General features: G+C 42.7%; 1 protein-coding gene across 1 annotated transcript in view; it reads left to right on the forward strand.

The window, feature by feature from the left end:
* Positions 1-7,737: 7,737 nt before the first annotated feature.
* The window catches only part of ADRA1A (adrenoceptor alpha 1A), a 29,055-nt gene continuing 12,641 nt past the window's right edge, over positions 7,738-24,151 (forward strand). The window contains exon 1 of the mRNA XM_032795430.1: positions 7,738-8,620. Coding sequence (XP_032651321.1) covers positions 7,738-8,620 — 883 coding nt within the window. The remainder of the gene's footprint in view (positions 8,621-24,151) is intronic.

Here is a 24,151-nt window from a genome sequence, read left to right on the forward strand (position 1 = left end):
TGCTTACTGACCCAAGTCAGACTGGTTCATGTGTGAACGGAAAAGGGGCTTGGTCTCAAATCTGAGTCAGAGCCCTGGCTTAGTGTGCAGAGTAAACATACCCTCTAATTGATAGACCATTGCTGGACCTCCAACAGCAAGTTTTATATAGGCATATAACGATCATTGTCAACCACTCCTCTGACCTTGGTCTGCTCAATGGTCTCTCTGTTTCCATGAGCTCCTCACCGCAAATGAATTTATGTTTCTTTGTGGATTGGAACTGCAGTCTGGCACTCTCTCTCCAAAGGGGAGTGAAACAGAAAGAGTGTCCTAGGACAAGGACATTAATCTTAAATAAGGTGATTGCTCCTGAGCATGGCATTGATAAGTGCAGTCGTGAATCTAAATTTCTTTTTAATTGTGCAATTAAGGGTGTGGAGTAAGCTTGCAGTGCAAGAAGGGTTGTACACATTTAGACCCCTACAGTGAAGAAACATCAGCTCCATTTAAAATCAGTCTTGCTTCAAAACCTCTTGCTCTTCTTATTTTGATACCATTGCCAGTACCTTCAATTCCCCTAACTCATCAAAAGCTACGTCTGAACCACTTTCCTTCATTATTCATGGAAATGAGGACATTGGTTCAGGCTGATCCCCATGCAGATAGCTAGCGCAAGGCTATGAACCACTCAAATCCAACTTAAGGCCTCAGAATAGACCCTAAACAGGCTTTGTTGTGGCTCTCTGAATTTTACCCTGGGAACACATCAACAAGCCATGTAACGGAGATACTTAAACTTTATTTACCAATGAGAAAATCATGTTCTGATTTATGAGTACACGACATATGTATTTCTCAGCGTGACTTTATTATAAAATACCAAGAACTTGCCTTTAATAGCATTTGTTGGAAAATGCCAATTTCTTTTACAATACATTTTGTAGAACTTATTTTTCCCTAAACTTCCCTCAAGAATATTTGGGATTTTCAATGAAAAATTGAAACTGTATTTTTTTTCTAATTGTGGTATTTTGATTTGCCTCCTTTCTCTCCCTATTCTCCCCCAATTTTCCAGTGCCAAAACTTTCTGCATTTTTTCCCAATTTTTCATCAAGAAACTGAAAAACTTCAACAGAAATAAAAAATTTCCACAAAATTGTTTTCCACTGAAAAGTGATTGTGATGGAATTTTCTCAACCAATTCTAGTCTTGAGCTGTGAACAAAACAACTGTTTTGATAGTGCCTATCCTCACTTGACTTTTCTTTTCACTCCAAATACCACTTATACTGAATGCTGATTCCAGTGAAAGGCTACCACTGAAAATTCACTTGGTGTAACAATATCTCACAAACAAGCATTTTCTGGTTGTGAAATGAAAACCCATAACACTTCAGGACTCTGAGATCTCCTATGAAAAGCTGAGAAGCATGATCATTTTAGTAATAATGCTTCCTTTCTCCCCTTTTTGTCTGTCTTGTCTATTTGGGTGTCTTTCACTATTTGTTTGCACTTCACCTAGGCCCTGTCAGAGGGTCAGAGCAGGCTCTCCCACTTTTGTGCCTGCACCGTGTTTAGGCTGGTATAATAAAAAGCCTTCTTTTGCTGGATCACCCAAGTGTCTTTATTTACTGTGCTTGTGCAGTTCCCAGGTCCCCCAAGAGTTAGTGCCTCACAGACCCTCCAAGCTTCCTTGTTGGTAAGGAGACAGAGATACTGCCCTCCTGTCTCCTCCCAGGCTAGCCTCCTCACTGAGGTTTGCCCAGGGCTGTTATAGCCCTCTCCCGCTTCAGCCCAGCTGTCGCTACTTAGCTCCATATGTTTCTCTGAGCCAGCCCTCGATAGGGCTTTCAGCTGTGCTCCCTGCTGAGTACCTGCATCTCTACACCTGGCTTCCCGGCCCCAGAGCAGGCTGCCACCAGCATTTTGGTAGGGCTTCAAGGGGGGGCTTACCCCTGCCCTGCCACAGGCCCCAAGCAGAGCTGGGCATTCTAGAGTATTGCAAATAAGAAATACTATCTTGGAAATACCTAGTAGGGGTGCATGAGCAAACCTCAGAAGTTCAAGCATTTGTGAACCTCTTGAGCTATTTTTGAGGTTTGCAAGGTTTGAAAAAAACTCTTACCTTCTCAGATCTTTTTCTTCTGTAATTTACTCCCATGGGATTTTTTTGTTTTCAAACTAAGCTGGTGAATAATGAGTAACTGCAACTGTGATAAGATGAGACTGGATTCTACTTTTCAAACTCATTCCCGAATAAAAACATTTGGGATTTTCTCAACTTCATATGCTTTTTTGTTGTTCTCTTACACTTTTCTTACCCGCAGTAAAGGCCAGCAGGTGATAGTGAGCTGTATAAAATGGTGAGAGCATGGGGTCTAGGAGTCAGCGCTTCTAATAGTCTCAGCTCTGCAATTGATTTTCTCCTTGCTAATTTGCTAAGCACTCAAACCTTGCTTCACCACAGTTCACAAGTCTTTCTTTAAAATGAATATTACTCCCTGAAATACAGATATTTAGTGATTTCGCATGGGTGTTGTAAGACTAAAGGAATTAATGTTTGTAAAATGCTTTGGGATCATTTCCATATTAACATCTAGTATCTATATCGTCATTGCTGCTTTCCATAGGTTTGATGAGAAATTCTGTTGGTATCATTTATCTCACTATAATGTACACATATTGGATTTTTTAGGAAAGAGCAATGAGATTTTAAGTGGCAGTGAGATACATATAGGGCCGGATTGTCAGCTGGTGTAAATTGGCTGATGAAATTAATGGAGCTATGCTGATTTACACCTGTCTGGCTCATAATGGTTCCTGTACATTTTCAGCGCTGAAGCCTGCCAGGCGTGCTTTGCTTCTTGACCACTGCACCACACAAACATTTAATCCACTCTAGATGAAGTCCATCGAATGGAAAATCCAGACCCATTTTGATTTTCATATGACAACCTTTGATAATGCTTCAGATCCTTCGAAAAACACTGTTCCTCCCTTCACACACACACCCCCCCCCCACCTCATGGGAATTTATTCACAAATAGAGCTGTGAATTATTACACGCGTGCACACACACACGCACACACACACAGATCAACCCCTCCTCGGCTGTCTAGGTTTCAGCTTCATTGCATATTCACTATTCAGGGCAGGTCTGTCAAAGCACTGTGACTAATCCTTTTGTGAAACCACACGTGTGACTGAGGCAATGCTCAGAGCTGGACCTCAGTAAGGCAATAATTTGGGGCTCAGTTATGAGACCATATCAAGGAAAGGGGATGGTCCTGAAAATGAATGTGTGGTTTTCATCAAATTTCTACCACATGAGGTCAAAATAAGAGCTGGGTTTTTTTGATTAGCTGGCAATTCTGAAAAGTCGGGGCGGGGGAGAAAGGGGTTATTTTTCTTGCCTTGATGTTCAAGTCTTGGGAAGATAATTAAAATAGACAGCAATGTTTTGGGCAGCCAGAATCACATTTTGTTCTCTGGCATTCAAACTCAAGAAGGGAAACAACTCATCAGCCCATTGTTTGAACTCTTTTATTTTAATAGTCTGACTGACAGATGAAATTTTTCCACATACTGTCGTGAGCTGTTTTCAGTGGTTTCTTGCAGTGCCTTCAGTGAAAGAAATCCAGTAATCAGTATTTTGCTATGTTATGTGGTGTCTGTCGATGCTGGTCCATAAGGCTGTTCCTCCTTTCTCTCTCTTTCCCTGTGAAACTGTCGAATTGATGCTCCTTACATGCTATTACACGGTGAGGGATTTTTAATTCCAGGATAATATTGTGCAAGGATCATGCTAATAATAATTCCTTGCACTTCTCTGGCACCTTCCAAAGCACTTTGCAAACATCAGTGAATTCAGTCTCACAGCATCCCATTATTTCCACTGTACATGGGAGCAAACAGAGCCATAACGAGTCATGCACATAGTGACACAGCATAAGTGGCAGAATTAGGAACAGATTGCCTGACTCCTCAGTCCTAGACTTTCACCACTAGATCGTGCTTCCCCTCTCAAAGTTACTAATCTAAGAATTGTCCCTATGCCAGCAAAAATAATTGTGAATCAAGAAAAGACCTACATTTGGCAAATGTTGAGTTTGATTAATGCTAATCAATCAGCTCTACTTCCAAGTAAGGGGTTCTTTTACTCTTTTTATGATGCTTTGGATGCTCAACCTGCATCCAAACCAACTGTGCCTTTTAGGTTTCCTCCTTCCACTGAGATCCAGGGAACTATGTGGCACCTGATTACATGTTAATATAAGACCATGGTGACTCTGCCATATTGGAATAAACCAGTGGTGCATCTAGTCCAGTATCCTGTCTCAGAGTATGGCTACAGGAGTCAATATAAAAGGCCAACTTTTTTCATCCTTCTCCCAGTAGGCATCAAATCTGAAGGCAGCTTTTCACACATAAACACATACATTTTTGTGAAGTCATTCAGTATTTTTCTATTCACATGTTAATTGATATTGGTACGGCACAAAACTGAAAGGCAGCAGTTCAATAGGTCAAACGAGCCATAGGCAAAATGTCAACTCCCACAATTTATTATCTAAATACAAGATTTTCATCCTTAACTTTCCTCAACTTCTTCCTAAACCAGACTCTGTTTCCTAATGCAATTCCCCAACCATTTAGTTAAGCCCCTGGGAAAAGAGGAGGATCGTTGTAATGTGGACCTAATGGGGAATACATGCAATAACTGTCTATCTTTGTTTAGCTAATTTAATCTCTAATCCAATCCATGTATTCTATGATGTGTGTGTATATGAATACTTGTCAGTCCTTGTTATTTTCTTCATAGTCATTTTATCTGGCAAGCACTGCACGTTTTGTAGTGCAACAGAGCTGTGTGAGACTCATGGGTTGTTTTTTTTCCCCACGTAATTTCAGGTGATATTTTGCCAGTTCATTTTAGGGCAATTATCAACCCCATAAATATTGTGAATGTAACAGTTCTGCCAACTAGCTATCTTTCCCGTTTGAAAAATACACTTTCTGAATTCTCACTCTTTTCCCATGCAAGTCCGCTAAATCATCACAAAAGACAATTGGGCATCCTATGAGTGCTCTTAGTTTCTGAGCAATACGGCAATGGCAGGAGATTACGGTAATGGCAGGGATACTGCTTGCTACGGCAGCAGAGCAGTAAAGTTGCTGCTGCTTCTTGACAGTGTGGCGCTGAACATTGCAAGTGGCAGGGAGCGGAGGTTTCAGAGAAGCTGGCCCCAAGCCCCTCAGCCATTGGGACACAGGGAATGAGTGTAATTGTGAGTCATCAAAACACAAGGGGAGTTAAAAAGGGGGTGAGAGGCTGGTGGAATCTCCGGCAGAGTTCCCCATCCCTGCATGCAGAGAGGAGACTGCAGTGCTGTGCTATGGGCTGGCTGTGAATGTCCTTCCCAGATGCTCAGCAACAGGAGCTGTGCAGCCTCTCAGGAGGTGAGTGTGGGTGAAGGGCAAAGGTAGGGCAGAGTCTCACGTCTGGAGACTCTAGCACACAGGGTGAGGGTCGGGACAGATGTTGGGTTGTTTGGAGCATATATGTATTATATCTTCTTCCTTTTTTGCCTCGCTTATCTTTTTTCTGCCTTCTCCTTTCTTTTACTTGCTGGGAAGTTTTATTTCATGCACTTGGGAATGAAGTTTGATCATTTAATTCCCTGTTCCATCATCAGCCTTATAATAAATAATAATATCAGAAGATGCTTAAAACTATGGAGGTTTCATTTTTCACTTATGTGCTTATTCTAAACCTTCCTTTTCCCTGGAGTAACTCGAGGTCTCATTCCCTCCTGGGGAAAGACAAATGTAAATGTAGCATTGGAAGGAAGGCAAATTCCCACTGTGGAAAGAAAGAGACCTTTTCTTCTCCCCGCCCCGTGCGTCTGAATTGGGAATCTACAGGTGCTAAAAAAATACTTTTATTTTTATTTCCATACCTGTAGAAAAATACACACTCCTGGGATTCGTAGATGAGATGATTTTTGCTGCTAGATTGGTGGACGTGTGTTTAATCAAATGGGAGAGTTAATTTGCAAGAGATAATACAGTGAACTTGCCCATAAGAATTTACTGAGGTTCTTCTTATCTGGGAACTGAGGTCTGTGTTGCTACCGATGGCCTTTCAAATATCTGATCAGTGCTTGAACAGGAAACCTAGACCATCCCTAGCATTATAAAAGATTAGCTGTCACTTATAACTAACCTTCATGCCCTTTTTGCCTCAAATTCCTATCTTCATTCTCACATTTCCATCTGATGTATCTTTTTTCCATCTTTATTCAGCCAAGGATGGATTTGGCCTCCAGATGTTTTGAAATGCTATTCCACCCAGTAAAAACTCATTCTTTCTGCAACACTCCATCGATTTCACAAGTCACTTTCCCCTGTAGCTTTCTAAAATGTACAGCTTATCCCATCTAATGAGCAGTTTGATCTGTAAGAGAGTCACTTTAGGGGATTCTATATTAAATTCTGGAGTTGCAGATTTGGTTCACAATCAGTTTCTCGTTCTGATTTCTGTCCCTTTGTATATTTAATAAATGGTCCCTGTAGGGAAATTAATGATCAGGGTTGATTCCTTTACCCTCAGGTCAATGGACGGCAGGCTTTTGCTGAATATATAACATTGTTTCTTAGCTGGGGGTGTGGAGAGGTGGTCAGAAAAATTGATCAGGCAACAAAAATTCATATCAGTCTGTGTTGTCTGACACAACATCAGCCAAATAGCAGGGTTTCCACTGAATGGAAGGGACTCGGATATTAATCTAATATCGTAGCTAATGTGGAAGGTTTACTAAAATAGATTCCCAGGCTCCAGAAAATATTTCTGCTTGGGAAACCACAGCAGTAGCCATGAGCTCTCTGAATCATGTTGTTCTTGTCTTTTCACCTCCATTAGGTGGGCCCCGTGTCAGGGAAGAGCACAGTATCAAGGTGCAAACTTCCCCTTTCCTTTTGAGCCTACAACAAGCTGGTGTTAAAAAGCCCAGATTCTTGGCCCAGGGGACCAAGTGGCAAGACAACAATTTTCCCAGAGGTTCATAAACTGCTAATCAACACATCAAGACAATGAAGCCTGCTACAGATGAGCATCCTTCAGCTGGAAAATCACAGAAATAATGGGCATCATTACCACTGCCGAGGTTTCTACAAAGCTAGGTGTGAAATAGAATTGCAACACAAAGGCGGCCAGCAGAAGTGTCACCAACTTCCTTTTAGGAGGAATCCAAATTAAGACACTGGAGATTTTTACATTATTCCCTTCACCTCTGCAAACTTAGTTTTACTGTCTCCAAAAAGCAGGAATGATTTTAGCACTGCAGCTCCATTTCCACTGGGAGAGTTATCCTGGAAAGTAGGAGAAATGTCCTCATTGATGCCCCTACTTTACACCATACAACTGAGACCCCTGCATCCCAGGAAGAAAGCCAGTCTTGGAAAGTCTTCAAAATTGGGGCTATGTTGCTAATTAGCTGCCAAAAGCAACCAGAAGAACAGAAGCTTAGAGAGAATTTTATGGCTTTTCCAATATGTTTCTGGATTGGTTACTTATCCTGGTTTTGTGTTTCTAAGTCATTATTATTGTTGTTATTATTAATAATTATAATACCTTTTACCAACAGAGCTGGGCAAATGTTGCCTGCAAAACCTTCAAAGAGTTGATCTCAGCACGTTAAGCAGTAGAAAGTCAAGTGGAGCACAAGAGTTGGATGAACTTTATCTGCCAACGACAATGGTTTTCCTCCCTGGAAATTCCTCTGACTGTTCAAATTGCACCCAGACTGTGGGGATAGTGAACAATTTTAAGGCCATATTATTAGGGGTAATTTTAGGGGGGCTGATTATTTTTGGGGTGCTGGGTAATATTCTGGTTATCCTCTCAGTAGCCTGCCACAGACACCTTCAGAGTGTCACCCATTACTGCATAATCAACCTGGCTGTTGCGGATTTCCTCTTAACTTCCACTGTCCTGCCTTTCTCAGCAATCTTTGAGATTTTGGGCTACTGGGTCTTTGGGAGGATCTTCTGCAACATCTGGGCAGCTGTCGATGTCCTATGCTGCACGGCTTCCATCATGAGCCTATGTATCATCTCTATAGACAGATACATTGGGGTGAGCTACCCACTGAGATATCCAGCTATAGTGACAGAAAAGAGGGGAGTCCTGGCTCTGCGAAGTGTCTGGGCTTTGTCTCTGGTGATCTCCATTGGACCTCTCTTTGGCTGGAAGGAGCCAGCTCCAGAAGATGAGACCATCTGTCAAATCACTGAAGAGCCTGGCTATGTATTGTTCTCTGCTTTTGGCTCCTTCTACCTCCCCTTGACCATCATCTTGGTGATGTACTGTAGAGTGTATGTGGTGGCCAAAAGAGAAAGCAAAGGCCTGACTTCTGGCTTGAAAACGGAGAAATCTCATTCTGAAGAGGTGACTCTCCGGATCCATCGCAAAAACACCTCGGTACAGAGCAGATCTACATCCTGCACAAAGAACAAAACACACTTCTCAGTGCGTCTCCTGAAGTTCTCCAGGGAAAAGAAAGCAGCCAAGACCCTGGGAATAGTGGTGGGGTGCTTCATACTGTGCTGGCTTCCTTTCTTTATAGTCATGCCTATTGGTAAGTAAAGCAAAACACTTGATCTTTTCTAATAACTTCTGTGGGGTAGGGGAATCTCTTTTTGCCTTGCTATGGGTTAGAGCTGATCCACAAAACTTAGACAGAACCATTTTCCATTGGAAAATGCAGTTCCATCAAAACTGAAACACTTCTCAAAATCATTTCAATTTCACCAATAATTTGTTTAGTAAAATCTCGAGGGGAAGTTTTTTTCCCACAGTGTTGAAGAATCTTGTTTTGGACATTATTGGAATGAAACAGTTTTTGATTTTTCATTTTGAAAGGACGGTTTGTTTCAATTTTTTATTATACATTTGTAAAAAGTGGAAACTGAAACAAAACATTTTTCTTGAGCTGAAATAAAAAATTAAAACACAATCAGATTTTTCCTTTGCAGAGCATGTTACACATGTCGGGTTTTGTGACAATTTGGAAGAAAGTCAGTTCTGAATTCCTCCACCAAATGGAATTGTTGTCCTCTGGCCAGCTCTACAGACATTATGGGCCAAATCCTTAGCTGGCATAAAGGACATAAGCACCATTAACTTCAACACCAACGTATCTCTTTGCACATTTTACATCTGGATTTTCAAAGGTGCTAAGGGACCAGATTTCAATTGCTCAGTACCCACAACCAGGTCCGGATTTTCCATAGTTCTCCCATTGTGACATTTATGGACAGATTTTCCAGAGCTAAGCACTCAACAAGCAACCAAAGTGCTGAGATCTGTTGAAAACCGGGCAATTTACCTTGGTGCCTAAATGAGAATTGAGCTCTTGATCATCTGCCCTTTAGGACTTGATCCAAAGTCACTGAAACCAATGGAAAGGCAGCCATTGACTTCAGTGGATTTTGGATTAGGTCTTTAGTGCAAAATAATTATTTTAGCTTCTCTACATTTTGTTGCAAAGGTGACCTTTTAAAAAAAAAGCCAGAGAGCGACTGCAAATATATTTCTCTTTGAAAAGAGTGATTAACTCAACTGTTTGCTAGTTGCAAATGGAACGACATACAGTTTCAAAGTTTTAATGCATCCGTTTAAAAAAAAACAAACCTACTCTGTATTTTAACAATGTTTATGATGTAGCACAAGAGTGTGGTGTAGGTAAATAGCTGGATTAGCAGACCAAATGGAAAAAAGAATGAACCACTCAAATTCTAGTGGGTTATGCTCATGGTTATGTTTATTGTGGTTTTAAATCCGAGGGCCAGGTAGGTGTTGGGAATCAATTCTACGTATCAGTGTTTCTGTTGTTACAGATTTAGCTGCTAAGTTCAAACTTCAGCATTGGAAGGTTTGTTTAGAGAAAATGATTTTAATAGAGAATTACTTACCAACTGCAATAAAATCCAGGATTCCACATGAATTACTGTTTTAGATGCCTGCAGAGCTTTTTTCCCCCTCTATTCTGGGGATAGAAGCAAAACACATATGAAAGAAAACCAGGCTATAGTTTATAAGCTGCGGTTATTAAATCAGTTCTTGTCCAAACTAGTTAAATTATCCTAACCATTGGCAAGCTAATCTCTTTGCAGCAGCCAATGTTTGCCAGAAAAAGCTTAAACCAAAGCTTTGAAAGTGTGCCCTTATGGGAAAGCCTTCTACAATTTCAGAAGCATGAAACTAATAAGGCTCTACAGCATCTTATGGAAATTATCCTAAAAACCTACAGAGTGAAATGGAAAATGATCTCCTTTTGTCTATAGCTGCTTTATGCCATTCTATAGGACTCTAGATAGGGATATAATTCTCAATCAAATTCCAAGGGAAAGTTTTTAAAAAAAAAAAAAAAAACTTAGAAAGGTGACCATTTTCAATTAACTTCTATAGGATTCCAACATAATATTTCACTAAACCCTTTAGCTGTTATTGTCTCATGAATGTCAATGACTGCAGAGTCTATCTAATTCTGTCATCTGAAATGCTGGTCAATACTGGAAAAGTGTCTGAGCGAAAGACTTAGACATTGTATAAGGAAAAGCTCCAGGAGGACTGGCTCTTTCTGCTTTGAGTGTCATTCTGTTGAAATGTTTGTTGCCAAGATGTCCCAAACATACCCAAAAAGGGTTTGAGAGCACATGATGCACACTTTGGTAAAAAAAAAAAATCCGCAAATCTGGCTGCCCACACAGAGCTGCTGCTGTTGATCCATTTGATTTAAGTTGAAGAAAACTTCCTTATTCAAAACTGAACTTTGAAGATTTGATCTCTTATAAGGAAAGTTTCCTAAGGTTAGTCTCCCTATCTTCACATAGTTTCTCTGTTATTTTAGAATCACATTATAAGTTTTTCCAAAAATCTGTTTGTCCTTTTTGTTAAAAGAAAAAAAGAGTGCTAAACAGAAATGTAGCACTAAGAGACATATATTATGCAAAAACTCTGTTACGTCTTGATCTAGGCTGTTTTCCTACCTGCTTTGTATCATAGCCCCATAATGCTTAGCTTTCTTATACAGAGCTTTTCATCCATAGATTACAATGAGCTTTGCAAGCATCATTATCCCCATTTTGCAGATGGTAAAACTCTGGCCCAATGAGGGAACGTGACTTGCTCAAGGTCACAAAGGTGGTTAATGGCAGAGCCAAGCATAGAATCCAGGAGCCAGATTTCAGAAATGCTGAGCATTAATAATGCTAGTTGAAGTTAACGGGAGCTGCAGGGTCTCAACAGTGCAGGCTAGAAAATAAGAATTCTATTACATGAAAAGTTTTGAAGTTCCACAGTTTGTACAGCACCTAACAGCATGGAGTCATAGTCCATGACTGGGCTCCTGGGTAGTACTGCGATACAAATAACTATAATAAAAACATTTCCCAACCAATTCTATTTGAAACCTTTCATGTATTATGCAGCCATATAATATAATCAGAATAATCCTTAAAATACCCGTTGGAGGGATGTGGAAGTAAACATCAGTGAAAGACCATATTAGTGCTGTTGCCTTAAAGACTAACAGATTTATTTGGGCCTACACTTTTGTGGGTAAAAAACCCACTGGACTCCTTGTTGTTTTTGTGGATACTGACTAACACGACTATCCCCTGATACTTTATTTGTGATGTTGTGAAGTTTGTGAGAAAATAACTGCAATGCTGATCCCTTTAGCAGGATATGTAAATTTAAAATATTGAATATCCAAAAGCAAGAGAATCTACAACAGACCCTTGAAACCTATTGTCATCTTGCCCTTTATGGAATAAAACAATTATATGAAAAACTGCTAAATAACATTAATGGAGGTGTCTGTTCCCATGTAGATAGCTCAGTGCAAGTTGGGGTCCACAGATCTATCATCATAGTCAAAGGCAAGGTATAGTTAGGAGAGTACAGCAAGTCTCTGGACATAATGAGAGCATGTCTGGGGAAGCCTAGTGGTGTGGTGCTAGAGTCTCTGGCTGCTGTGTAAAATGCATGTCAGCCTGGTTCAGACAGGCCAGGTAGGGTGCAAAGCAAAGCTGAGAGTCAGAAATCAGAACAGGATAACGAGGAAGGCATACAGCAACCTGCATAACATGCTGTTCAGTGACTGATCAATGATAGGTGCAGAGATGCAAGGGGGGAAGCTTTCTTCTCTCCATGTTAGTAACCAGTGTGTCCATAACAACAGTGTCTGTATCAATTACCTGTGCCTGGACTGGAAGAGGGACACTCGCAGGACCAGTGTAGACATTCCACTTGCATGCCTGCTCACAGGGTGTACACAGGAATTTAAACAGACCCAGGCTTTACATTCGGGAAGCATGTTCTTGTGAGTGACAGGTAGATCATTTCATCAGCCACAAGTTGCCATGTGCCCTCTCAAATACTTTAGGCGGAAAAAGCCCTCCAAAGTAGTTCAAGACCAGCCTCTGAATGGAGAGTGCTGGACAGTACTCTAGGTGAAATTAACACATATAGGTGACAATCAGGAGGGGTTGGTTTAAAATCAGGGTAGGTAATGCCCTCCCAAACTTTCCTGAGGCTCTTCTACTGCATGGGCACTCTTTCATTTTAGGCCAAGCTTTTAGGAGCCTTATTCCCAGAATAGACAGCTGCAGGATAGGTGTTAAGCCCATTTTACCCCCTTCTGGCTTGGTTGGGATGCTGTTTAATAGAGCTGGCTGGAGAACAACAATTCTGTTAGGTGAGAGCTTCAGAGGTTTTGGGAAAAAACATGCATTACACATTGAAACAAAAAAAAATCCCCTTTTGAATGTTTTGGTCAAAGGGGGATAGTGTCAAAAGCTGTTCATTTTCTATGCCAAAAGGTCAGTTTTTTTGAATCCACTTGCTCTCTCTGTCTCTGTCCCTCAAATTGACCAGAGAGTCCATCCTGGACCTCGGAAACCTTGCCAGCAAAAAGCTCATCAAAATCAATATGTCCCCACCAAACATTTGTGCATTGATGAAAACAGCAGATCTGGAAAACGATATTGTCAAAAATATTCCAGCCAGCTCCACTGTTGAGGTTTGCACACCCCCTTCCCGGACAACTCTCTGCTTTTCCTGGGATGCATGTACCCAGTGACCTGCAGCAGACTGGTTTCCCTTTCCATGTTTGCTTAGTCCAGGCCAGGCCTGAGGGAGACCCAAGTGGGGATTGTCTCTCAGCAGCACAAGCTAAATTTAATCTGGAACCAGGAAGAACCACAAGGTACTTTGTGTGTGTCCAGCAGCAATCTCTACAAATGGTTTCTATTATTGTCTATCCTGTCCCTTCTCTGCCACAAGGAAAACTAGATTTTGATGGTGCAAATGCCTTTTATATGATATTTGCATCTTCTTTTGAACTGCTTAAGTCCTTGGACAAACCCTGACCCCAGTGCAGGAATTGACCCATTTTGGAGAAATTCTGCCTGGCTTCATCTGTGCTCCCCAGTGAATGTCACTGCACAGGAGTGACTGAGGACAGATTTCAAACCTTAATGTTTATGGTGTCAACATTTGGTTGTTAAGGATGGAAGAACAATGTCCATGTAAGTCTGCAGCCATGATCCTAACACATTCATTGTGAGTCTGTAGTGGGGCTGCATGGGCCACTTCTTTCTAATGGGCCAGTTTGCGTCTGGGTTGCAATGGCATAAATGGGGGGAGAACCAGGATCAAAGAACCTTCCTTCATGTTTTGCCCCTAGGGAGAGGCCAACAAGGTCTGCTTTGAGGCTGCTAGCATTAGCTACCCTATGAGCTCACCCAGTGAGCCAAGACAAGCATGGAAATCCACCTTGCATCCTGTGGTGGGGCTGCATGTGCTGTCCTGGAGCTCACAGAAGAATCTGAGCTGAGTCAGCCAGAATTCCCAGCTCCTGCTGCACCCCCAGCCCCCGACAACACGAGCTGGGGTTTAAAGCTGCAGTCCAGTATTATTGGGGGGAGCAGGTAGGGATATGAGGTGGAGGGTGGGCAATGTCTGCCTTTTGAATGGCTTGCTTTTTCTCTCTTAGAAACCCTGCAATATTTTCACACTCTGCCTTTCCACTGGTATGGACTGGAGTCTGCTCCTGATTAGAAATTACCGTGAGAACAGCTACCTCTCCGAGGACAGTTATGATCCATTCCTTTCCAGGAGCTGGCTAAGAAGAAGCTTTTCACTGCCCAGGCTGGTGGTGTGCTCTCACATGCCCTCTCTCAGTCCAAAGTTTCCCACTGACCTTCCTCCCGTGGACAGCGCAGCCTCTCTAATCCCAGCCATTCTCCCCCTTCCCCTGTGGTTAGTCACTTACATTGCACCTGCCAGGATTGCTTTAACTTCCCCCATGTTGTTTACCTCCATAACAATCCTGCTGGGTGCTGATAACAGCTTTAAATGCTTTGAATACACCCCCCCCACACACACCATGATTGGTCAGCAATTGACAAGCTGATGATGTGGCAACATTCTGGCATTCAATTCAAATGGATGTGATGAGTGCAGGTTGTGTTTTAATTAGCAAAGGATTATGGAATGTGCATTGATTTACATAAACAAAAATGCAGAGCCTAATTAAAGAAGAACATGAGTACTTGTGGCGCCTTAGAGACTAACAAATTTATTTCAGCATGAGCTTTCATGAGCTACAGCTCACTTCGTTGGATGCATAGAGTGGAACACACAGACAGGAGATATTTATACATACAGAGAACATGAAAAGGTGGAAGTATGCATACCAACAGGAAGAGTCTAATCAACTGAGATGAGCTATCATCAGCAGAAGAAAAAAAAACTTTTGAAGTGATAATTAAGATGATCCATAGACCTCATACTCACACTCAGTGAGCAGACTTGAGGTGGCAAATACTTGAAGCAAAAAAAACTTCAAAAAACAGACTCCAAAGAGAGGACTGCTGAGCTCGAAATAATATGCAAATTAGATACAATTAACTCAGGCTTAAACAGAGACTGGGAATGGTTGGGTTCTTGACACTCATTGAATCTATTTCCCTATGTTAAGTTCTTCTCACACCTTCTATGGATCATCTTAATTATCACTTCAAAAGTTTTTTTTTTCTCCTGCTGATGATAGCTCATCTCAATTGATTAGGCTCTTCCTGTTGGTATGCATACTTCCACCTTTTCATGTTCTCTGTATATATAAATATCTCCTGTCTGCGTGTTCCATTCTATGCATCCGACGAAGTGAGCTGTAGCTCACGAAAGCTCATGCTGAAATAAATTTGTTAGTCTCTAAGGTGCCACAAGTACTCATGTTCTTTTTGCGGATACAGACTAACACGGCTGCTACTCTGAAACCTGTAATTAAGGAAGGATGGTCTTATCACTACAGCACAGGATGGGGAGTCTGGAGATCTGGATTCTCTTCCCAGTTCTGCCATACCCTTCTTTTCATAAATCTGGGCCAATTTCTTAACATCTGTGTGTCTCAGTTTCCCCATCTGTAAAATAGGATCATAATTCCCTGCGTTGCAGAGGCTTCATGTTTTGTTCAGGTACTTTGAGCTCCCTGGATAGAAAGTACTATAGAAGTGCAAAGTAGCACTGATCATTTTTGCTCTTAAATATCTGAAAATATTTGATATTGGTCCCTTCAATTTATTAGCCAAAAGGGCTAACATGATCCACTGGGTGGAAGCTGAAGCTAGACAAATTCAGACTGGAAATAAGGCATATATTTTTAACAGTGACGATAATTAACCACTGGAACACCAAGGGCCATGGTGGATTCTCATTATTGACACTTTTTAAATCAAGATGGGATGTTTTTCTAAAAAATCAGCTCCAGGAATTGTTTTGGGGGAAGTTCTCTGGCCTGTGTTACGCAGGAGGTCAATCTAGATGATCACAGTGGTCCCTTCTGGCCTTAGACTCTATGGGCAATTGCTAATGTAGCTCTGTTCTGGAGTTAGAATTAACAATTCTAGATCACAATAGGTGAATTTCATTCCTCCAGAGCTTGGTTCAGATGACCACATACAAATCTGGATGCTTATCAAAACTGGCTGAAATTATACAGCTGAGCCAGAAATCTCAGAAGAACAGGTTTCCTGGCAGACTGTGCAGCATTTCTGCATCTGCTTCCAAACTGGCATGCCATCAGAACAGCCAGCCTCACAGCGGGTTCTTCCTCCTGTTTGTCTCTGCCAGAAACTGCAAGGGAAATGTAGGAATATCTCAAAATGTGAGAGCTTGAGTTAGGTTCTAGAAACGGAGGAAGGTTTGATGTGTTCACAGCTGTGGTGGAACCAGTCTGGAGATGGTGCAAAGCAGGGGATCACACTTTGGTATGTCAAACCTTGCTGCGGGGCTGGAGAATGCTGGGGGGCGGTAATTCATAGCAGTCTCTAGAAGCTTCCCTTTGGTGGGAGCTATTGAGAGATATCTCAGGCAAAGCGATAACACAGGACCTCTCAGGAAGGGGGGTCACAGTAGAATGGGGGGGCTTCTTAGGTACAGACTAAGTTGGGATCCTTGGGAACTAGCTCCACAGAAGCAGAGCAGCACAAATGATTGCTGTTGGCTGGACACCTGCTGTAGAAGGCTGGACTGTATTTACTGGGACATAATTGTTGACTCGAGGACTCAGGAATGGGAGAAAAACTAGAGTCCATCCAGGAGGCTGAGGATGGACACTATCGTGGGGACAGAGCACTATGCTGGAAGGAAGTTTCCCCAGGAGAGCCCTGTTTATCACTAATCCTTCCTTGTTCTTAGGACACAGTGAGCAGACCGGAGGATACCCGAGGGGGTATTTGTGTTTGTAACATAGTAGTAAGTTAATCTTGGGAACTGGCACAAATACTTTGGAGGGAACCATCAAGTGCTGCCTACATGCCTCTCTGCAGCAGGATTCTAATTACTGTTTTGTTGTTGTCGTGTCTGAAGCCCAGGAGGACAACAGCTTGCAAATGTCACTAGAGCTAAACCTTCAACTGCATCCTTCCGGAGCATGAGAAGCCAAGTGTGGTCTGTGCTGTTGATGGGATGTCACAAGTAGCCAGAGGGAGGAGTGTAGTGACAGCCACAAAGTCCAAGATGGGGACAGATTTGTGGATGGTCATATTTTTCTTTTGGGTTTGCTTTGGCTTAATATGTTATAACTCATCGTGTCCCTCAAAGCTGCAGATTAGGGCCTTTGCAGGCTTCCCCCTCTCTCTGGCCATTTCACAGAGAGGCCAATGGACTCACAGAATGGAATTCCCAAAGGCCATGCCGAAAACAATTCATCCCACCTGTGCTACAAGAGAGAAATCCACCCATTGGGCCTGGCTTGATATTTCTCTTTAAACAGGAATATCAGAGATTTGATCTGGTTCTGTCATGTGGGAGAATCCTGTCCCTTGGGAGCAATTTTTGGTGAGCCTTAAAGTTTGGAAATCCATTAATTCAGCTGCCCATCCCTTACCTTTCACCCCACCTACTTACTCTGCTCTATAGCCACTCACACTCTGTAATGGGAATCTCTGGCCCAGATTAGGTTCACAGCATACGTAAATACAAACATAAATGCTCTTGCTCGAAGGTTGCAACATAACATGACTTTATTCCTTAGAATTCAGACCAACACCACACAACAGCAGAGACGCACAAAGCCAGCTGCTTCCTAAGGCACAGTTCACCACAGTGTTTTAAACTGACTTTCCAGATGGACTAATGTCTGCTGGCACATTTTGCTACAGAGCTCCCTCCCTGGCAAGCAGGACCAAGAACCCCCACCCTCTCTCTTAGTTGGCTATTCCTCAAAAGACTCACATGGATCACATGACTGGCGGGTAGGGAACTAGTCTGGTTTCCTGCCAGTGCCGCTGCTGCCTTGCAGTTTACACCACGCTTTTGCCATTAGGCCTGCGTCCTACCCACCGAGTACATCTGGGCATTGATGACCTGATGGGTGGAGCCTGGAAGTACGATTTTGGAATAATTCAAACTGCCAAAGGCACTGGGAGCAGTTGAAACAGGATGTTCAGGGTCCTCAAGAGGCACATAAACTAAGTGTTATGATTTTGCACAAAGGGAAACACCAAGAGGCATGAAGCTGGCAATTCAGCCACCTTGCATGGCATAACCAGCAAGTCAGTGGCAGTTGCCATGCCATAAGAGATCAATGGGCCCAGCTAATCTGTGATCTCTCCCCAACACTGGCAAATGCTAGATGCTCCACAAGAAGGCCTTTATTTTATAATCATGATACTTTGCACTGATGCAGCATATTGTGCCTTTTATCCCAGAATCCCAAAGCCCTCTGAATGAAAGGACCCACTGAGTCCTTTTATGAGGTAAGGGTGGTTGTTCCCACTTTGCAGACGGGGAAACTGAGGCACAGTGCGGTGACATGACTAGAACAACATATCACAGCGAGTCAGCAGTAGAGCCAGGGACAGAATGCAACAGTCCCAACTCCCAGTCCCCCGAGCACACTGCCTTCCCATGTACTCATGGCCAATAATAACAAGGAGGGGGAGGAATAATAAAGGCTGAAAACTGAACATTTAGATTTTTCCACATTTTTTTCCACTGTGAAATCCTAGGGTGATTTAGGAATGTATCTAAATAGCAAATCTCTCATTCTCATGAAATCACAGCAAGAAAATCAATGACAATGAAGAAGGGAATAAAGAACAGAAACAACCATTTATTTTAATTGGGGCAGTGTAGCACTGGGCTGGGTTTCAAAAGACTTGTATTCTAGTTTGGGCTCTTCCGATAACCCTGGTCATGCCACAGCCCACTCTGTGCCACAGTTTTTCCATCTATGAAATGGAGATAATGACACTGACCGTCTTAGTAAAGTGCTTTGAAGTCTATGAATGAAAAGCACTATATAAGAGCTGGATATTATCGTTAATAATAACAACAACTTAATGTATGTGCTAAACTAAATATTAGGTGTTGTGACAAAGTTCCTCCTCTACCTTGGTGGGTCCTGCACTTATTGGTGGATTTGCTCACCTCACAGATTCACCCTGTAGGTTGGGAAACAGCCCAGAGACCTTCCCCTCTGGTAGAAGCCACAGTCCAGGTCAATTCCTCTTGTGTTTGATCAAAAGTTGGGAGGTTTAGGGGGAACCCGGGCCCACTCTCTACTCCGGGTTCCAGCCCAGGGCCCTGTGGACTGCAGCTATCTAGAGTGCCTCCTGGTACAGTTGCACGACAGCTACAACTTCCTGGGCTGCTTCCCAATGGCCTCCTTCCAACACCTTCTTTGTCCTCACCATTGGACCTTCCTCCTGATGTCTGATAACACTTGTACTTCTCAGTTCTCCAGCAGTATGCCCGCTCACTCTCAGCTTCCTGCACACCTCTTGCTCCCAGTTCCTTGCACACACTTCCTCTCCCTGGCTCCCTCTGGTCTGACTGGAGTGAGCCCTTTTATAGCATCAGAGGGGCCTTAATTAGTCAGTGCTTAACAGTCTCACCTGACTCTTAGCAGGTTAGTTGGAGACAGGTGTTCTCATTAGCCTGGAGCAGCCCCTGCTCTGGTTACTCAGGGAACAGAAAACTGTGTATCCAGTGGCCAGTATATCTCTCTTCTACTACTCTGCTGTTCCCAACTGGCCTGGGTCTATCACAGTATGGAACTCCCAAAATCCTAGCATGAGGGTTCTATCCTATCTACCTGGGTGGCAGAGTAGTCTGGAAACTTTTCCTTAATTACTCTTTTGTTTCACGTAATTTCAGTGTTCTCGCATTTTCCTTTGCCACAAAGTGCTGTCTAAAGGGTTTTGTGTCTTTTTTCCGCATCAAATATGTACACTATATCCAACCTGAGACTTTTTGAATGTTGCCGTTTGGAATTGGGCCTGGGTTGGGATGAAAAATTCAGACAGTGTTGACATTTTTTGACAAAACCAATACTGTACTCCAAATAGTTTCACTTGTGTTGCAGATCCAGCTGTCTATTGCACTTGTCACCCTCCACCACCATGGTATCTGAGCACCTTACAATTTTCAATGTATTTATCCTCACAACAGCCTGTGTGGTAGGGAAGTGCTGTTATCTCTATTTCACAGAAGGGGAACTAAGGCACTGAATGAGGAAGGGCCAGACATTCAAAGGAATTTAGGCACCCAACTTCCATTGATTTTAATTGGAATTAGTTGCTTAAATACTTTTAACGTTCTGGCCCTAAGTGACTTAACTAAGGTCACACAAGAAGTCTTTGGCAAGGTAGGGATTTGAACCCACATTTCGTGTGTCCCAGACATAAGAACAGCCATACTGGGTCAGACCAAAGGTCCATTCAGCCCAGTATCCTGTCTACTGACAGTAGCCTATGTCAGGTGCCCCAGAGGGAGTGAACCTAACAAGTAATGATCAAGTGATCTCCTGCCATTCATCTCCACCCTCTGACAAACAGAGGCTAAGGACACCATTCCTTACCCATCCTGCTAATCGCCATTAATGGACTTAACCTCCATGAATTTATCCAGTTCTCTTTTAAATTCATGGACTAGTATCTTAACTACATGGCACGGATCAGCATTAAAAGCCATCATAGTTACTGCTAGTTTAACTGACAGCATGGGCCAAATATAAGTGCAGCTGTGAAGAAAACATGATGGCCTGAGATTAGAAATTAATGTGAACCTTTATTCTCATTTCATGCCCCTAGGCTCCATTTCTTGAAGTTTCCCGAGGAGTGATACTCAACTGAAACTGTTGTGTTTTGTTTGAGTGGAAGTCACCCAAGTTCACTTGAACAGGGCTCACGCTCATTCAGTACATTGACTCCAATTCTGAGTAAGACAAGACACAGCATGTTTTACCTGCTTTGAGGTTTCATTATGAGAAAGTGTCACCCACCTCGTGTTATTGCTCTATTCCCATAGGCTCTGTGCTAGGAAAAGGCTGTTTCCCTTTTTTGAAATTTATGATGGTTGTCAGGAGAACTTGCCTGTCATATAATAAGAATCCAAACCCAACACAGAAAACAATTACTGCCAAAGCTTGCAGAAAGTCATAAAATGACTAGCAGCGATGACATCAGTGTGGTTGGTTTATATTTTATTCCTATTCTATAAAATACCATAGGAGCCTCTTCTTCTTCTGAAATACACTATATCATATCATGAAAGCCTTCTGCCTTATAAGCACTATCAATTTAATGCCAGATTCTATTACCCTTTTTGACGTTGAGTAGTATCTTATGTATCTGTTCTGGCTATTTAGATTGGAATCTCTTCAGGACAGGGACTGTCGCTCAGTGTGTTGATGATTGTACAATGGTCCTATCTCTGTTGTGGCCTCTCAGCGTTACTGTCATTAATATTGGTCCCTAACTGAGTTATAAACTGAGATTCCTGATTAAATTAAATTCTGGTAGAATTATGCAATGACCTCAAGTAGAAGGATTCGTGGTGGATATATAATTATTAATAATTGCAATTATTATTTAACGGGGCAGTGCCCAGGACTGTGCTCAGAATTTGACCGAGAAAATAAAGACACATGATGTGAGCCTGGCTGCTCAGAGCTGACAATTGAGTGTCAGATGTGACTCAGCGAGTGAGCAGAGTGGAATAAAGGAGTCACAAGGGTTGAGTAATAGGGCTGGCTGGCTAGTCATTTATGTGCAAGCATCGTTTTTCTTTGCAGTAGGACAACCCTAGTATGAAGTGGTCATCAAGGAGCTAGCTGGGTTAATCAGAGTGTTATGTGCTGAAGCCACCCGTCCCTTGCTGCCTCTTTAGTTAGTTGCTGACTATGGGGTGGCGTGTTGCTGCTCCACCCCAAGAACAACCAGAGAACAACATGGGACTTTCACCTCTGCTCCCTGTTTGCACCAGGGAAGGAGTGAAGTACTTTGCTCCTTTTCATGCAACAGCCCCCTCTCTCCTGTATATCCTGCCATCTGCGCTGACCAACAATTAACCTGGTGGAGCCAAGGTTCCCCCCACTCCATGCCCCTTTCTGCCCCTTCTGGCTTGCCAGTTACTTCCTGCTCTGCAAGTAGCCTGAGCTCTCCCCCAGCCTGGCAGAAGTCACAATCTAAGCAGGGCTGTGCAGAGAAGAAAGGAGGAGACCTGATGCCCCTTGATCCCCTGCACAGCAGAATAAAGGCTAAGACTATCCAGCCCTAAATGGTGTTGAGGTCAGAATATATTACATGTGGGCCCCAGAGACAGCATTCAGATCGAGACTCCCTCTATTAGCATCTTAGCCAGTTCCATAATGACAGAGAAGTACGGTAGCAGAGCAGGGTGGTAGCAGGTCAGTGAGCTAGAGTGCATTTGTATACAACAAGATCTGGAGGATACATGTGCGTGAGTGTGGTGCCATTGAATATAAAGAAAATAAACCGAGAAGAACGGCAGCTGGAATATCTCTTTGGAGTGTTTCTTCAATACAAAGGGAATCTGCCAAAGACATGGACTGCAAAGTCCTTGTTGGTTTTTCGGATGAAATCCTTGCCACAGTGAACACAATGACAAAAGTCTCTTTGACTTCAAAGGGGCCTGGATTTCACCTGTGGAATTTAGACCTGGGTCCCCTGAGTCATATTCCAGCCAGTTTGACCTAAAAATTAAAGGAGATTTTTAAACATTTGCCTTTTACATGGTAGTGACTTAAGCTCTGCATGTATGGCTTTCCTGGATGATTTACCTGTCAAATGGGAAGCTTTCTCTCCCTGTTAAAATGTTCTTGTCTTCTACAGGAATGATTTCAAGTCATCACTTTTATGCCCCTAGAGTATATGAGCCAGGAGGAATGTCATTTTCCACTCAAAAAGATGTCAGAGTGCTTTTTATGCATTATGCATCAAGAAGTGGGAATGGATGATCTACAAAAGTCTGGGTTCAGTTGAAAAGTTTAAGGGACATATTTTATTCATTTGCACTACGGTGTGAATCCTAGTATTACCAACCCCAAATGTTCAAAAATCTAGAGGCTTGGAAATGAGATTTTTTTTTAAATAAATGGGCTCTTTTTATTTGCCTTCTGGGTTTTGAACCTTTAGAGTTCATATTTTCAAGCTTTTTTTCTGAAACCACGAAGGCTAATTTTTAAATCAAAGCTGAGATTCTCCCTTAGTCACATGACTCCAAGAGCTGGGGCCTTTAGGGAAAACATAAATAGCATGATAGAATCACAAAGGTTGCAGTATTGGTATCTCAAGTAATTTCATTGCAACCAGGTTTTTTGTTTAGTTTGTTTGTTTGTTTAATTTTATCAATAATAAATTCAATCTATCAGTTGCTCCAGATTTACAATGATGTAACTGAGAGCAGAATTTGGCTCCAAGTGTTTAGCTGAACATTCTGAGTCTTCAGATTTGGGCTGCAAATCTGGCAGTTACTGGCTTACATATGTGATATTTGGTGTTTGTTTCTTATGCCAGAAATATTTATTTTATGTATGTAACTGGCACTAATTGTAACTGGACACATCATAACACATAACATAAAATACCCCTTAAAAAATCCAAACATAGCACCCAGACACTGGGATACCTGTAGATCGTAATAAATATTTCCCAATTCCAACACCCATCCCAGCCTCCTGCCCTCAATCAATCCAATCCATCAGTTGCCTTCCCCTGCAAAAGCGGCGGGGAAACAGGTGAGTTCTGGCATAGGCGTCGACTTCTCCTGGCGCTGGTGGGTGCCCGACCCCATCTGCCCCTGGCCCCACCCTGACTCCACCCCCTCCCACCACCATTCTAACTCCTTCCCCAAAGTCCCCTCCCCAACTCTGCCCCCTCCCTGTCCCTATTCGACTCCTTCCTTAAATCCCTGCCCTGGCCCTGCCTCCTCCCCTGAGTGTGCCACATTGCGGCTCCTCCCCCTTCCTCCCAGAGCTTGCTACAGCTGTTTGGCGGCAGCAAGCTCTGGGAGATAGTCGGAGGAGCGGGGACATGGCACGCTCAGGAGAGGAGGTGGAGGTGAGGTGGGGCGGGAGGTGAAGGGAGCTTGGCTGCTGGTGGTAGGAGTCGGCCGCTCTGAGTTCTACTGCATGGTCTAGTGATCCTTGAATTCAAAGTCTGGTGCATGAGAGCAGCTTTTCTCTTGCGATTTTGGCATTTCCAATTCCAGCCGATTTAAGAAGTGCAAAGAATTGGAAGGGGAATAAGAATGAGCAACTTATCCAAAACATTCCAGAATCCTGGAAGAGGAT

This window comes from Chelonoidis abingdonii, chromosome 2, assembly GCF_003597395.2.
Source record: "Chelonoidis abingdonii isolate Lonesome George chromosome 2, CheloAbing_2.0, whole genome shotgun sequence".
In the NCBI taxonomy this organism is placed as follows: Eukaryota; Metazoa; Chordata; order Testudines; family Testudinidae; genus Chelonoidis; species Chelonoidis abingdonii.